The sequence below is a fragment of the Nyctereutes procyonoides genome, unplaced genomic scaffold (genome assembly GCF_905146905.1).
Source record: "Nyctereutes procyonoides isolate TBG_1078 unplaced genomic scaffold, NYPRO_anot_genome, whole genome shotgun sequence".
NCBI lineage: Eukaryota > Metazoa > Chordata > Mammalia > Carnivora > Canidae > Nyctereutes > Nyctereutes procyonoides.
This window is the reverse complement of record NW_026575132.1, coordinates 24,711,799-24,728,162: the sequence shown is the minus strand read 5'-3', so window position 1 is coordinate 24,728,162 and position 16,364 is coordinate 24,711,799. Positions and strand designations below refer to the sequence as shown.

The 16,364-nt window shown below is 55.6% G+C and overlaps 1 protein-coding gene across 1 annotated transcript in view; it reads left to right on the top strand.

Annotated features, from left to right (window-relative positions):
- TNS1 (tensin 1) overlaps positions 1-16,364 on the top strand; it is a 229,151-nt gene that overhangs the window by 175,619 nt on the left and 37,168 nt on the right. Inside the window, 1 exon segment of the mRNA XM_055345038.1 lies at positions 6,171-7,757. Within this exon segment, the coding sequence (XP_055201013.1) occupies positions 6,171-7,757 (1,587 nt within the window).

The window sequence follows — 16,364 nt, the reverse complement described above, 5'->3', positions numbered from 1 at the left end:
CCTGGGGGACACTGCAGGCGAGGCTCTGGCCCAGCCAACTTACGGGGACCTCCCCTGTGCCCAGCCTCGGCTACCAACTGTGTGAGACAATACTCCTCTCTCAGGATATTTTTGCCTGCAGTGCTTTTCTTTTCTCTTTCCTATGGGAGAAGCTCGGGTCCACCTTGAACCTCTGGTTTTCCACGGCCCTGGATGGCAGTGGAGGAAGAGTGCCTCAGTGGCTGACAGGACGATATATAACTTTGGGGACGATTGAAAGTAATGCAAGAAGCATTTATGAGCCACGTAACGTGTGCCAGGCGCGGTGCTGCATCCTGCAGAGCTGTCCCATACGGCCGGTTGTGCACTGAGCTCCAAGAGGCGCAGTTCGCATAGACCGTATAGTGAAGGGCACCCCGTCTGGAAACCAGGCACTGGGTGGAGGGCGGGGCGGGACCAAGGGCTTTTTCTCAAGGAGCCCTCGGCTCAGTGGGAGGACGGAACATGGACAACAGTCATGACCGGCCAGTGGGTGATTCGTGTCGTGGTCGTTGTCTGCACAGGGCAATCGGGACACAGAAGAGGCTGATCTCCGTCCGGAGGATGGTGGGCAGAGGGTTAGGCCGAGGGCTGTTCCTCAGAGAAGTTCAGGCTGAACCTGGAGGAGGAGGAAGGGACTTTTCAGGGAGCTTGGGAGTTGTAGGGAAGAAACATGAAGGGTCTTTCAGGAAGGGCAAGAGCGTGTGCAAGGCCCGGGGTAGGAGAGAGCCGATGGATAGGAAGAGGAGCGAAGGGTGTTGGGGGGTTTTGAGGACAGCGAAGGTGAGCCTTCAGAAGGCAACCAGGGGCCAGATGATAGGAGGTATGGCATGTCCAGCAGTGGAGGGGAGTGGGGCTTGGGCTTTACTTGGTGGGTGATGGGAGCTGTTGAAACACGTAAGACAGAAAGGAGAGAGGAGAACGCAGGATGTGCCAGGCCTGGCTTCAGGGACTTAGCTCCTGAGTCCTGTCACTCAGCACCCCTGCAAGTAAGCATTGGAATCTTGCCTCGCCGGGCTTGGAGGCCAGGCTCTGTGCGGTTAAGTGTTTGGTGCAAGCGGACTCGCCATCAAGATGGGGACCATCCTTCTGAGTGATGCTTGTGTCCGGCACACGGGTGGGGTGGGAAGGGGCACCTCTGGCTCCTCCATCTTCTCTCCAGAACCATGGCCCTCCGGCCTTCCTGGTACCCGGCCGCATCCTCTGGCTCCCACAATAGCCCTGGTCCTATGGGGCTCCAGGCTGGCTCTCTCCACAGCTGAGGGGGAATCTGTGACCAACGGGTTAACGTGTCCAGACCTTGCTCTCTCGGCTGCTTCTCGGCCAGGCCTCAGCCCTCGTGAAAGCTCACCTACGTCCCACACGCGTGTGGCCTTAGATGCCTCCTCACTGTGTTTAAGGAGCTGAGGCTCCCTCTGCGTGTGCCGAGGCCCTGGTCTGCTTCTAAACTACTGTGTCCGGGGTGGGCGTGATGCTGCCTCCCGTTGGCACTGCTTTGATTCTCCTCCAACGTTGGTTGGTCATCACTGCTCTGGGGAACGTGTTTTAGTGATTGTTATTCTGCTGGCCGTGGACCCACAGGACTTTTGTGTCACGAAGGGCCCCCTCCTTGAAAACCTTAATAAATCATTCACTGGGGATCCCTGGGTGGCGCAGCGGTTTGGCGCCTGCCTTTGGCCCAGGGCACGATCCTGGAGACCCGGGATCGAATCCCACGTCGGGCTCCTGGTGCATGGAGCCTGCTTCTCCCTCTGCCTATGTCTCTGCCTCTCTCTCTCTCTCTCTCTCTCTCTGTGACTATCATAAATAAAATAAAAAAAATAAATCATTAACTGTTCAAAACAGACCTGCTGCTTGGACGAGGAGGGGTCGCTCCTTGCTGAATCATCGCCAAAGGAAACTTCTTTCTTGGAGTCAACCGGGCTGGCACCTTTTACTCTTCATGGTCGGGGCCATCTGTCCTGACATCTAAATAAGTGAAACTTTTCCATTAGCAAGAGAAGTGGGGGGTTGGGGCTTAATCTCAGAGTCTAAAGTGCTGACCACGGGGGTCAGGGTTTCTCAAGATAGTATCCACCTATGCAAGTCCCAGAGCCTCAGGAAAGCTAAAATACTGCTTTTTGGCCTTGCCCCAGACCTATGAGTAAAAAATCTTTCGGGGTGGGGCCCCAGAATCTACATTTTTAACACTCCTTATGGAGTTGATTCTTATGAATATCAAAATTGGGAAACAGCTGCCCTAAACCCGGGTCATCCTTGCATCCCGTCTTTCTTTCCTTCTTTTTGAAGGGTGCAGGATGCACGCGTCTTTCCTTCCCTGCCTCCTGGCCCGTTCTATGCTTCTAGCACCACGCACACCTCCGTGGGTTGCTGGAGGGAACCGAGGGGGTGGGTCCATGTCCAATCAGCTGGGGATTTTCCTCGAAGCTTTCCAAAAGCATGACTCGCACATCTGGATCGCGGCCGCCGAGGAACCAGGGCCTCTTGGTGCCATGGAGCTCGTGCTGGAGGGTGGAGCCGGGGCTGGGAGCAGCTGCCGGGGAGAGTGGAAGACAAATTCAGACAAAGCAAGTGGAGCTTTGAAGAGACCGTGGGCATCTCGGTGGCCCGGGGAGGTGGCCCAGGACACAGCACGCCCTGGTGTCCTGCCCTTGCGGCTGGGGGCTCTTGGCTACATGTAGCTGGTGTGACCCCTGCCGTCCATCCTCCTGTTCCACTGTCACCCGTACTGGTACCCAATGCCCCGATCGGGCAGGTTCCACCTCTGTCCCCTGCGCCCTGCCCCTGGACATCTCATCCTCACCCGCCCTGTGCCAGTCGTGCCCCTGGAGGCCGTGGCCCTGGAGGTCCCTGGAGGTCCCTAGAAGTCGTGCTCCTGGAGGCTGTGCCCCTGGAAGTTCCTGGAGGCTGTGGCCCTGGAGGCTGCAGAGACTGTGAGCTGGATCCGGTGGCCTCTCGGCTTTAGAACCTCGAAGCCACCCCCTACTCCCATCTCCTTGGGCTGTTTCCCTCCTCCTCCTTGCCCTGCCCGCCTCTCTCTTTTGCCCTTTCTGCCTTAATAGATCGAAACCAACATTGTGTTCCGGCTTCTTGTGGTCCTGCTAAGTAGCACTTAAGGTGGCGGCGGTGGCCGTGCAGAAGGGAGTGACGAGCTTGTGTGTACCGGTGTGGGGGGCAGGGGGGGGTGCATCTCCCGCAGGAGGAACAGGGGTACCTGCCATGCTGGGGTCAGGCCAACACACTGGGGTTTCGGCAGAGCCCTCTCGAGGCTGCACACCCCTGGGGTGGGCCTGGGTGTCCTCACGGCCTCCCCTCGATAGGGAAAGGAAGGCCAGCGCAGGCGCAGGACAGCCCGCAGTGGCGGGAGCAGCTGGCTCCTGCCTGGAGGACTGCGATAGATGTTTCTATTTGTATTTTGCAGAAAAGAATTAGTTAAACGATCTACATGTCTTCGATTTTCTTACTCAGTCTCGGTGGCCTGGCAATTATCACTGGTGATGTGGCCACAAACAGTGGACCGGTGGGTCTAAATTCCAGGGAAGAATAGGTTTAATATTGACGTTGTAAGAATCGATGAAGGGCCAAGCAGGGCAAGGTATCGGGTCCTGGGAATGAGTGTGAGATCATCCTCCCTGCCTCCCTCTGGGGATGCCTTCTTAGCTCTCTCGCCAAGAGCTTGTCTCTTAGGAACCCAAGTGAGATGCGGGAGTGGGCCTCCTTTCTCTCTGAAGGAAAGAACACTTTTAGGTTTATGCTGGTTTGCACCCTCCGTGTAAAGGGGGAGCCCGTCGGCCACTCCACCCTTTGCTTTGCTGTTCCCCCCACTTCCCAGACCACATGAGGAGGACCTTGGGAGATTAAGGGGTACAGGGGATAGAGCAGCTCCCTGGCCTCACAGCGTGAGCTTCGGAGTGGGGCCAGGGCCCAGGAGTGGCCTGCCTCCTCTGGGGTCAGCAGCTTTCCAGGCTCACCGGGAAGGAAGGACAGCTCTTCAGCTTCCCACTCTCATGGGAACCAACCCCAAGAAATCTGATGGAGGAGAGCTCTGGTCTTCAATGCCTCCCCGCTATGGAAGCTGTCAGCTGGGGTCTCTTGCGTGTGTGTGTAGCAGGGAGCCCAGTTCTTTGGAAGGACGTGGCATGAAGAGCAGTGCCTCTCTTTGGAAGGACACGACATGAGGGGCAGTGCATCTCTTTGGAAGGATGTGGCATGAGGGGCAGTGGGTCTTTGGAAGGATGTGGCATGAGGGGCAGTGCCTCTCTTGAAGGTCGTGGCATGAGGGGCAGTGCCTCTCTTCAGTAGCTTTGACACCTTTAGGGACGATGACAGACCAGTCGGAAGAGGCAGTCTTCCAAGCAGTCCCTGGGGACCCTGGCACGAAGAACAGAGGAGCTGTTCTGGAGCTTAGAGCGAGCTCCGACTCACACCAGCCCGATCCCTGGGAGCCCTGGGCCGTGGCCACACTCTGGCCCAGTATTGCGTGGGGCCTGCCGCTGGCCAAGGTCCCAAAGCCCCAGGGAACACTGGGGACGGAGAGGTGGTTCTGGAGAGTTAAGTGAGTGAGCAGAGCATCCAGCCCCCCGGGGAAGGGGGGCGTGGACGATGCGCCTCTCTGGGCATCGCTGTGCTAGCTCCCGTGACGTCACTGGTTGGCCTGTGGTTCGTTGAGTGTGTATGTTGATCAGGATGTTCCTGTTTTGTGGTTGTGTGATCACTTGTTTTTGGCTGTGGGCTTCTGTGCGAGTGTTTATTTTTAGAGGCTGCCACTATCTGGCCTGAGGGCTGATCCTTGGGCCTGGTTTAGGAGCTTGTATTTTGTGAAATGACTGTGGCTTTAGATTGAAGTATTTATGTTGGGGTGTTGCTGCCTTTTTATGTGTTTAAGTGACCCTGTGTGTGTGTGTGATACGAGAGACCATGTGGAATAATAAAAATTACATGGTTTTTTGATGTTCTGATTTTAAATTAATTTTGCTTTTAATTTCGTTTTATTTTAATCATATTTTAAATTAGTTCTGATGTTGAATCCCAGCTCTCCCATGTATCTGTAGATGAATGGCCTCACTTCTGTGGACCTCAATTTCTCCCAACCTTAAAGTAGGCATAATACTCCCGACTCACAGGGTTAGAAATAATGGGTGTGTAAAGGGCACCGTGTTTGGTGCCTCGGGGGCACCTATGCATCTAGTGTGCCCCGAGAGTGCAGCAGGGTGTTTGATTTGGGTGAATTCTGGGTGTTTGACTCAGGTGATTATTAGTTGGCGTGTGTGTCCCTGGATGTCTTTGGGTCTGGTCTTCCTGTGTGTGGTTGGTGTGTGAGTGACTCGGGGTGTCTGGCTGGAGTTTGTGCAGGGTTTGGGAGGGGGCTTCCTTTTCTTGCCAGCCGGGGGCCTGCCTTTAGAGCGAAGGGAGGGGAGGTGTTTGTGCGTGCACGCAAGTGTGTGTGTGTGTGTGTGTGTGTGTGTGTGTGTGTGTCGGGGCTGGAAGCTGGGCTGCTGACTGTACAGGGTGTGAAATCACTGAGTCCCTCTGGGTGGGGAAGTTCTTCATTCCTGAGTCAGCCCTTTGGCCCTGAGCCACCCAGCGCTCACTCTTTCCTTTCAGAGAAAGTATTGCTCATGGGGTCCCCAGAGCTGTGCACAGACAAAATGACACAGGGGACACCCCTCCCTGATGAGAACATCTCCTTTCGTGTTCTGGATGCTTCCCCTGCCACCCTGGTCCCTGAGTCCCCTTTCTGGAACCCCACGAGCTCAGCATTCAGAGGGAAAGCATGTCCTCTGTGACATGGGGACTGCTGGCTTTGCTGGACCCCATCCTGACCCAGTGCTTCCAGTCTTTGGGAAGCTGGTGAGATGCCAGAGCACGCAAGATGTCCCCTGGGGCATCTTGCTCCCAGGACCTCCCCGCAACACCCACCTACCTTAGGCTTCACTGCCTGGCCCTGAGGCTGTGTTGGGGCCCAAAAGCCTGGGGTCGGGTCCTTTTGTCCTCCTCTCCCACATCCCTGACCTCAGCTCTATCTTGAGTCAGGAGAGGAGATTTTAGGATCCAGGGAATGGAAGCTCTTCACTCCTTTCCTCTGGGAGAAGAGAAGATGTCATGCCTCCCACTGACCTCTGTGTCTGTTGTCCCTTCCGGCTCTCTTGCAGAGGTGGTGGGACACACTCAGGGACCCCTGGATGGGAGCCTGTACGCCAAGGTGAAGAAGAAGGACTCCTTGCACGGCAGCACTGGGGCTGTCAATGCCACGCGCCCTGCCCTGTCGGCCACCCCCAACCACGTGGAGCACACCCTCTCCGTGAGCAGCGACTCCGGCAACTCCACAGCCTCCACCAAGACAGACAAGACCGATGAGCCCGCCCCCGGCCCCTCCAGCGCCCCTGCTGCCCTGAGTCCCGAGGAGAAGCGTGAGCTGGACCGCCTGCTCAGTGGCTTCGGTGTAGAGAGAGAGAAGCAAGGGGCCATGTACCACCCCCAGCATCTCCGGTCCCGCCCGGCGGGGGGCCCGGCCGTACCCTCCTCAGGCCGGCATGTCGTCCCAGCCCAGGTTCACGTCAACGGTGGGGCCTTGGCCTCTGAGCGGGAGACGGACATCCTGGACGACGAGTTGCCCAACCAGGATGGGCACAGCGTGGGCAGCATGGGCACACTGTCCTCCCTGGACGGGGTCACCAACACCAGTGAGGGGGGCTACCCAGAGGCCCTGTCCTCCCTGACCAACGGCCTGGACAAGCCCTACCCCGTGGAACCCATGGTCAATGGTGGGGCCTACCCCTATGAGTCCGCCAGCCGGACGGCACCTGCCCACGCAGCCCACGTGGCCCCCATGCGGCCCTCCTACTCGGCGCAGGAGGGCTTAGCCGGCTACCAGCGGGAGGGGCCCCACCCAGCCTGGCCGCAGCCAGTGACCACCTCCCACTATGGCCATGACCCCAGCAGTATGTTCCGCTCCCAGTCCTTTCCGGAAAGCGAGCCCCAGCTGCCCCCAGCTCCAGCGCGCGGGGGCAGCAGCCGGGAGGCTGTGCAGAGGGGCCTGAATTCCTGGCAGCAGCAGCAGCAGCAGCAGCAGCAGCAGCAGCCTCGTCCACCTCCTCGCCAGCAGGAGAGAGCCCACCTGGAGAGTCTCGGGCCCAGCAGGCCCAGCCCCCAGCCGCTGGCAGAGACCCCCACCCCCGGCCTCCCTGAGTTCCCCAGGGCAGCCTCCCAGCAGGAGATTGAGCAGTCCATCGAAGCACTCAACATGCTGATGCTGGATTTGGAGCCGGCCACAGCTTCCGCCCCCCTGCACAAGTCCCAGAGTGTCCCAGGGGCCTGGCCAGGGGCTTCCCCGCTGTCCTCCCAGCCTCTCTCAGGCTCCTCCTGCCAGCCCCATCCACTGACCCAGTCCAGGTCTGGCTACATCCCCAGTGGGCATTCCTTGGGAACCCCTGAGCTGGCCCCACGGGCCTCCCTGGCCGTGGAGTCCTTCCCTCCTGGCAGGCCTTACTCACCTTATGATTATCAGCCATGTCCAGCTGGGTCCAGCCAGAGTTTCCGTCCAAAGAGCCCAGCCTCCTCCTCATCTGCCTTCCTGTCAACTACCCAGAGCCCTCCAGGGCCTCAGCAGCCCCCAGCCTCTCTCCCTGGCCTCACTGCTCAGCCTCCGCTCCCACCGAAGGAGGCAACTTCAGACCCTTCACGCACTCCAGAGGAGGAACCACTAAACCTGGAGGGACTGGTGGCCCACCGAGTAGCAGGTGAGAGCCTCAAGGACCGTCGGTCCTGGCAATCCCCTCCCACCCCCTCTGTGCCTTTCTTCTTTGGTCTCGGTTGGTCTTGCTGGGGGGGAGGTGCCAGGGCAGCCATCAGCCCTTGGCAGGTGCTGCTTTGACCTGGGGAAGAGGTGTCAGGAGCTCACAGGCTAGCCAGCCATCCCTTCCTGCATTCAATGTCTGTTAGGCTCTATGCCAGGCACTGAGATTCAAAGACTAGTGTCTCTCAGTTCCTGCCTTCAAGGAGCTTACAGTTTAGGGAACGGAGAGGTACACAGGAGTGTAAGGTGTGCCATGACAGGGGTGGGGACCGAAGCCCCAGAGCTGGAGGAAAAGCAAGGCTTATCAGCTAGGATGATCAGGGAAAGGTTCCTGGAGGTGGTTACTTTGTGGCTGGAGTACAGATTTTCTAGGCAGAGAGAAGATGCTCTTTGCAACTACCTGCAGCCCTCAGACTTCAGTTCCTGGGGGAAGGTGTGGAGAAGGCTGGAGGGGAGGTTTCTGTAGACTCAGGTCCCACCTTGGGCCCTCCCAGGGGCATAGCAGAGAAGAGAGGGTGTCCTAAAGGTCTGGGCTCTACCTGAGTGCTCAACCCTGGTGGGTCCCCTCAGGAAATGTCTCATTTTGGTGGGGAGACCAAGGTTCCCCTTCTTGTTCAATTGTGTTGTTGGTCCTTGCTTTTGGACCGGCTCTGTATGAGAAGCAGACACAGAAACGAAGCTCCATTTCCTATCAGAGAATGGGCTTAACTTTCTGGAGAGAGGAGAGAGAATGGAGTGACCAGAGAGCTTATTGGGGAGATAAAGGCAAGAAATGGCAGAGTGTGCAGGGCCACACTGGGAGGGATGGGAAGGGCTCCCTTCCTTCCTATTGGCCTAAGCCTATGACCATTCCATGGGGGCAACTGAACTGGGTGGGAAATCCTGTGGGTTTATTTAAATGTTGGAGGTAAGGCCAGGCAGGGGTGGACTAGAGACTGCGGGTAGGGGACCTTGTGCCAAGCCCCTCAGCTGCCAGGGTGATGAGAACTCGGGGAGGAGAAGAGGAGCCTGGGCAGCTGACTCTGCCCTCCACCTCTTTCCCTAAATGTAGGGGAAGCTGAGTCACCATACCAGCTGTAGGAAGAGAGGGAGACCCCTCTCTGGGGATGGACAGTGGGTTTGGGGAAATAGCTGAGGGCAGGCCAGCTGGCTATTGGTCTGTGTCTAGGACCTGTGTGGGGCATGGATGCCCTGCTGTACTTCAGAGCAGAGTGCAGTTCCTCATTCCACTCTCAGTAACTTCAAATTGGCCACGATGGAAGTATTTATACCATGAAAATTGGCAATCAGGGTTTCATCTTGCCTGGAGAGCTGGTCGGGGAGCACGTTATTGCTTTTAGCTGAGAGTCAAAACACAGGATGAGTAGTTCTCTAACTCTAGAAGTGAAAAGCTTTATGAGGTGGTCCACATGGGGCTGCCATCTTCTGCTTTTTCTCCACCTCTGGGCTCCTGAGATAAGGACCCCTGGCTTCTTTGTCAGAGATTTTGTTAAAGGGAGAAGAATGGGGCCCTCTTAATATTTCATAGAATTGAGGTGGCCTGAGGAATAGTAACACTCTAACCTAATGATGGGCGGGATCTGGGGCCAGATTCTCTGGGGAAGCAGAGTGAATTTCCTCTCCCCTACCAGAAATCCCTTCTGTATAGCTCTCCTGGAGCTTGCTCTAAAGGAAGCTGTACCTTAATGGGTCCAGAAGGTTGCCCATCATCCTTCTAATGGGTCAGAAGGATGGGCATCTTGTAGTGCATCTCCTCTCAGCCTTTTCTCTGCTACCAGTTTCTGAAGTCTTGACTGTTAGCCTCTATATCCTTAGCTGCTCAGGCTTTGGCTGCCAAGAAGTCATAGGGAGGGAGAGATGTTGGTACAGTGTCTCTGTCCCCAACCCTGCTATCATCCTCTCCACCAACTGTGAGTGAATCAGTCAGGAGAAGTGATGAGGTGTATAGAGTGGACAGATATATTTGGTCTCCAAGGCTATAGAGGGGCCTCTTTGGTCCACACCCTGTCATGAAAGTATTTCTTATGTCAGCAGGTCCTGTTTGCACAACTTCCTCAGTAACCCTGCAGAGGCAGGATCATTGTGTACAACAATCTGGGAGTCAAGGAACAGACTAGTACCACTTCCTCCTGCATCTTCCACATTCTTCTGCGAGAAGCTGGAACATAAGCTTCAGCATGAGTAACCCAGGAAGCTCAGATCTGAGGGAGAGCCTCTTCATGGCTATGAACTTGATCTGGTTTCTCCTGGCTCTTCTTCCTTGGCTCAGCATTTCTCCAATACTGTATCCTTGGTTCATTCCACTTTGATCCAACAACTCCTTGTGTCTTATTTCAGCTTGGATGTCAGAGAATATAGGGGTAGTTTTCTTAACTTGATAAAGGGTAGGTGCCAGGAATCTGTAGCATATACATCACACTTTCTTGTGAAACATTAGAAGCATTCTTGTTAAACCAGGGACAAAATAAATATGCCTGTTATCACCACTATCACTTAGCATTGTATTGGATATCCTAGCCAGTGCAATAAGACAAGAAAAAGAAATAGGAGTCAGAGTTGTTGAGTCCATGTTATCTTATAATCCTGATTCTGTGACTGGACTGATCTCAGATGTCCCTAGAGGTAGAGATTTCAATGCATGTTGGAGATCAGATGTGCATCTTATCTTTAAGGAGTCTAGAGTTTAGTAAGAGGAGAAAGAATTGGAACTTTAAAATGAAGTCATTCTTAATAAGTGAGCTATAGAGAAAATTCTGTGGGAGTAAAGAAAAGGTAAAGATCCATATCAGCTGAAGAAATTGAGGAGTGTGTTTAATCTGGGTTTTAAATAGAACCTTGGGAGAGGTGTAGGAGTTGGAAACTGGTTGGGGTCATTGGAGAGACAGGGTTCTTAGTGAAGATAGGGAAGCAGAAGTGTTTGACAAATATAGTAGATTGAGAGCATATAGGCAGTGTGAGAGAGAGTCAAGGAAGGTAGCCTGGGGCCTGCAGGTTGTTGGTCTTAAAATACTAGACTATGGAGTTTGAATCTTGCCTGGTGGCAGTGTGGAGCCACGGCCATGTTTTAGTTGGAGTATGCCACGATCAGAGCTGTAATTGAGGAAGATGTATCTGGTGGATCTGGGCAGGAAGGATGCAAAATAGGAGAGTTTGCATCTTTGAGTTGGGAGAGAGTTTCCAACTCTGAGTTGGGAGATGTGGTCATTTATTAGATAGACTGGGTTGGGCCATTGCATGAGGGTGCTGACCATGGAGATGAAAAAGAGATGGGTGCTAAGGATACCACGAGAGTGGAACCAGTACACTTACAAATTGATTGGATATAGGGGGTGAAGGAGAGGAAGACACCAAAGATGGATCTGGGGCTCCATGAATAGGACCAGAATGCCAGTTCCATTAATAAGCCAGGCTTTAGGGGAAGTGGATTTTGTGTAAGATGAAGACATCAGTGTTCCATATGTTGAGTTTGAGGTAATGGCGGAGCCTGCAGGTAGTAGATGTAGGGAAAGCAGCTAAACATCTGGAATTGGAGCTTGAAAGAGTAGAAAGAACTATAGATTTTGGAGTCGTCCTCACAACGATGTAGATTAACACTTGGCCATGAATGAGATCTCTATGTCAGAGGGCATGGAGAGAAAAAAACTTAGGGTGAAATGGTCATGAGGGGAATGGAGGGGGGTGGTGCTGAGAAGGAATGTTCAGGACAGCGAGAGAAGACAAGGACAGTGGGTCCCCACAGAAGTCAAGACAGTAAAGGGTTTCCAGAAGGAGGGGTGCGGGGCTCGAAATGTCACTGGAGAGATCACGAGGAGGAGGACTGGGAAAAATCCACTGGGCTTGCCAATTAGGTGGCCCCGGGGATTTTCAAAGACATATTTTCAGTAGAGTGGTCATGACAGAGAGCAGACCGCGGGACTGAGAAGTGAGTGCAGAGAGGCAGCGCAGACAGGATGTCAACTGTTCTTTCAAGTGGTTGTATGATAAAACGGAAGAGAATGGGTAGCTAAAGAGTGTAGCAAGATGCTGGGAGTTTTATTTGTTTATTTTTTATTTTTTGTAAATATAGGAGCCATGAGAATGTTTTTTAGAGGAGGAGAAGCAGAGGTTGAATATGGAGGGAATCAAAAGTGGAAAAAAAATGTAAGAGAAAGAAAGAAACTGCAAGAATAAGATCAGTAAGGAAGTAAGAGTGGATATAGGCCTGGGAGCCCAAGTGGATGGGTGATTTAGGCTCAACGAGGAGGTGAGATACCTCTTCTGTGAAGTAGGAATAAAGGGTGAATACAAATTTAGGGAATTACCGGTATCAGGCTTTGGGACCTTGAACTGAGAACCCAACTTTTACATTTCATTGTATGGAAATAGGAGATGATATCAAGGCCCATTCAGTCATTCATTCAGCGTGAATTCCTAGCCTGTGTTAGTCCAGGCTCTGGAAAAATGGTGGTAAACAAAAGAGGTAAAAATTCTTGCCTCCATGAGGGGACAATAAACAAATAAGCAAATGCATGTATATTATGTCAGATGGATGATAAGTGCCACAGAGATAAAATAAAGCAGTGAGCGGCAGAGGGAGGGTGGGTGGTTGCATTTTACACAGGATCAGGGAAGGCTACACTGGGCTATGGGGGAACATGCAGATAGAACAGCAAGTGCAAAGGCCCTGAGGTGAGGAGTGTAGTGGGGCACAACGTCAGAGAGGTGATAGGCCTGGGGGCCAGCTTGCGGGGGGCCTGGTGGGTGATTATACGAACTTGGGCTTTTGCTCTGTGTGCTGTGTGCAGAGCAGTGACATCGTCTGACTTGTTCTAAAAGGACCAGTGTGGCCAGGATGGAAGGAGGAAGACCGGTGAGGAGGCTGCTGCTATTGATCAGAGTGGTGGCTGTGGAGATGGGGAGAAGTGCTTAGATCTTAGACAGCTTTGGAGGTGGGGCCGTCAGGCCTAGATGTGGGATGGGAACAAAAGTCGAGGACGGCTCTAGGGTTTGGGGGCCTGAGCAACTAAAGGGTGGAGCTGCTCTTTTTTGAGACTGGTAAGAACGTGGGAAGGGCAGACTTGGGGGGAACGTCCGAGGTGTGATTTTGGCCATGACAGATTGCAGATGCCCTCAAAAGCTCTGAGGGGACAGTTTGGAGCTTAGAAGCAGTGGCACAATGATGCCAGTATACGATGTCGCCAGTGTATGATGTCACATGCAGCGTGGCACTGCGTGATGGTGCCCAGTGGGGACCACAGGTACAGAAGAGCTCCCAGGGCTGAGTCCCACAGCCTCCCACATTTGGCAGGTAGAGGCACAGGGAGGATGGGGCCAAGAAGCTGGTGTGGAGCAGCTTGTGAGGCAGAGGTTTGGTGAAGGAGCGCGGTTTCCCGTGCGGCCCCTGCGGTGTCAGGGGGTCTGCGAGCGTGGAGAACAGGAGGGCACGGCAGGTCTTTATGGGGCATCCAGGCGGGCTCATCTGAAGGACTTGTTGGTGGTGCCCGGCAGCTTGGGGGCAGGAGTAGAAACGTAAGGGACTCCGCGGAAGAGGGTTATGAAGGCGAGTGCAGGGGAAGGACTGGCGGCCTGGAGATGATGGATGCTCGGGACTGTGGCCCCTGGGCTCAGGCTGGTGGGGTCACAGCTGAGTCCAGAAGGAGGCAGGTGACCATGAGAGAAGAGAGGTCCCAGGTTGGGGCCATGCTGACCGTGGGGGCAAGTGAGTTGTGGGCCAGTGGGAATCCATCTCCAGGTCCCTGACCGGCCCCTGCTTGCCCCATGCTGGGGTGAGAAAAGAGAGAGGTGTGGCGTCCTGCAGGACAGCAGGAGGCCCCCCTGCCCCTGGGGAAGCAGGACCCTGGACGCACCCTCTCTTCTTGTCTGACAGCCGCCCCCCCCCAACCTCTCTCCAGCGTGTGGCCGGCTCCCAGACTCAGAACACCAACTAATCTTGATTTTCTCTTTGTTTTTGTTTTGTTTCGTCTGTTTGATGGCTTGTCCCTTGCGTTCTCCATGTGTCTGGTGTCCCTCGTCCCCTGTGCTGTGGGCGTGGTGCCTTCCTTGCCTGGTGTGGTCCCCTTGCCCCTGCCTTCCTTTCCTGCTTGTCCCCCTCCCTGCCGGCTCCCCCGGGGTGGGGGTGGGCAGCGTACAACGCCAAGCTGCAGGGCCTCGGGCACCCCGGCTCCCGGCTGCCTCCTCTCCACCGGCTCCCATCTTCTTCCCTCTCCGGTTGGTTCCCCTCCACCCCTCCACCCTTCCGCCCCTCCACCCCTTCCCTCTACCCCCTTCCCCCTTATAAGTCTCTGGCCCTCATTGTGGCTCTCAGCCTCTCTTCCCCCTCTCTCATGGGCCACTCCTTCAAACCTCTGCCCTCTCTTGTCCTCTTTCATTTCCTGTCCACCTTCCCTCTCTTCCTCCCCTCTTTCTCCTCTTTCCATCTCTTCCCATTCTCTTTGCCCCCTCCTCCCTTCCTTACTGCCTCCCTGCCCTGCCCACTTCCTCCTCCCTCTCTCGAGACCCTCTCCCCTTCCTTTCTGCATGAGCGAGTGCTCCCACTTCCGCATGGACACAGGCCTGATGCTTTTGGCTTTGGCCTTACCTGCTGGGGACACAGGGTCTGGGGTGACTAGATGAGCTTCCAGATTCCCCATGTACACTCAGGCTTTTGCACTGAGCGTGCTCGGTGAGGGTGGGGACAGCTCGGCTCTCCGGCCACCCTCGCCAGACCGCCCAGGCTGCTGGGCCAGGGTCTCAGCAGGAGCCAGACTGTGCTTTGCATGGGCCACCAGGCTTCATGACAGACAGTGGCGCCCTAGCACCTGCCGCTCTGTCCACTCTCGAGTGCGGTACTCCGTGGGGACGCAGCATCCCCTCTGACCTCATCCCCAATCTCTGATCCTGGGACCCGCGGCCAAGAGTCAGAAGCCCTGGGTGTGGTCCTGGCTCTGCCTGTGACCACCTCTGTGACTCTGGGCAAATTTCTTAATTACTCAGCTCAATTTCCTGACGTGAAACATGGAGAGATCATAGCACTGCCACATGTGTTTTGCACGGTGGCCTGACCTGCCCCAGTATGGTGCACCTTTCATCAAGGATCCCGTTGCTCTATTTGACGGTGATGCCCCCTCACATCTGCCCTGGGTCTCTTGGACATACAGGCCCACGGGCTGTTAGCTCTGGGGAGACTCACCTCACTGTTTTCCCTGTGCCTCTGAGCCCGGAGGCCCAGGTTAGGGAGGAGGCCATGCTGAGGCTTGCCCCATGCCGTGGCCTTGAGCAGTTCTGGGAAGAGGCTTAGGGGGTCATAGGGACTGGTGGCCACTGTGGCAGCATCTGGTACTTGCACAGACCCTCCTCTTCCCCGTCATGGAAAGTGGGGAGATGACTCTAGCAGAATGCCCCCTGTCCTCCACCTCCCCTCTCTCCCTTCACCTCTCCTCAACCCAGTGGTGGGGAGTGCAGTGTTCACTTGGACCTGGGGGTTCGGGGCAGTTCTGGGGTGGTGGGCCTGTCCTGAGGGGAGCTGGCATGGCTTGCCCTGGGGCTGCTAGTGTGATCGCCGTGTGGCTTTCTGGTGCCCTGGCCCAGCAGGTGGCCTCCCGGATACCCTGGCTTTCGGAGCCCCAAGCATGCCGTCGGACACCCAGCCCCGTCACCTGGAGCTGAGGAATCCAGGCTTCTGGAAATCGGAAGGCTGGAAAGAAGAGCTGGGTCCGTGGGGGTGGACACGGCCAGTCCGGGGAGGCACGTGATGATGCCTGACACCGGGGCATTTGTCCATGGGACTCGGGTGGTGGGCCCCTGTGTTCTGCTGAAATGGGTATATGGTTGTGTGTTAGGGCTGTGGCCCCCAGAAGCGCAGTGTGTGTGTGTGTGTGTGTGTGTGTGTGTGTTAGATGAAGGGGATTCATTGCTTCAGGTCCAGTCCACGTCAGGGGGGCGGGGCTTGGAGCCAGCTGTGCCCCCCGGAGTGAGGACCCCCAGGAATGGGGCTGTCTTGGCACCCTGTTCTTTGAGGTCTGGTGGCCGGGGTGGAGGCCCTGGGCTGAGGTGACTGTCATCATCCAGGTGGTGGAAGGGCCCAAAGCAGCCTCCAAGGGACACCGAGTGCTGCTGACTGTTTTGATCCTAAAGGCCACGTCCTCGCCATGAGGTCATCGCACTCCTCATGCTCTGGCGCTAGGACGAAGACATCTCAGCCCCTCGGGCCGGTTCTTTCCACCTTTCTTCACCAGCTTCCTCCAGCCCCAGGGTCTCCTGCTGGGGTAGAGGCTCTGAGGGCGACTCTGACCCACCGCCACCCCGGGTGAAGGCTGTGTGTGTGTGTGTGTGTGTGTCCATGTGTGTGTGTGCTGTGCGTGTGCACCTGTAGTGGAGTGGAGCACGTGGACGCAGAGGCCCCGGGCAGAGACGGGGGACAGGGCCAAGAGACTGAGAAAGTCCTGGGGTTGAGGGTGGCGCTGGGGAGGAGGGTGGCAGGGAGTAAGCCTGTTGTTATGGTCGGTCAGTCTCTGGGACATGAGGGAGGGGTGTTCTCTCTCTGACACTGGCTGTTAGCTTGTGTCCAGCTGTC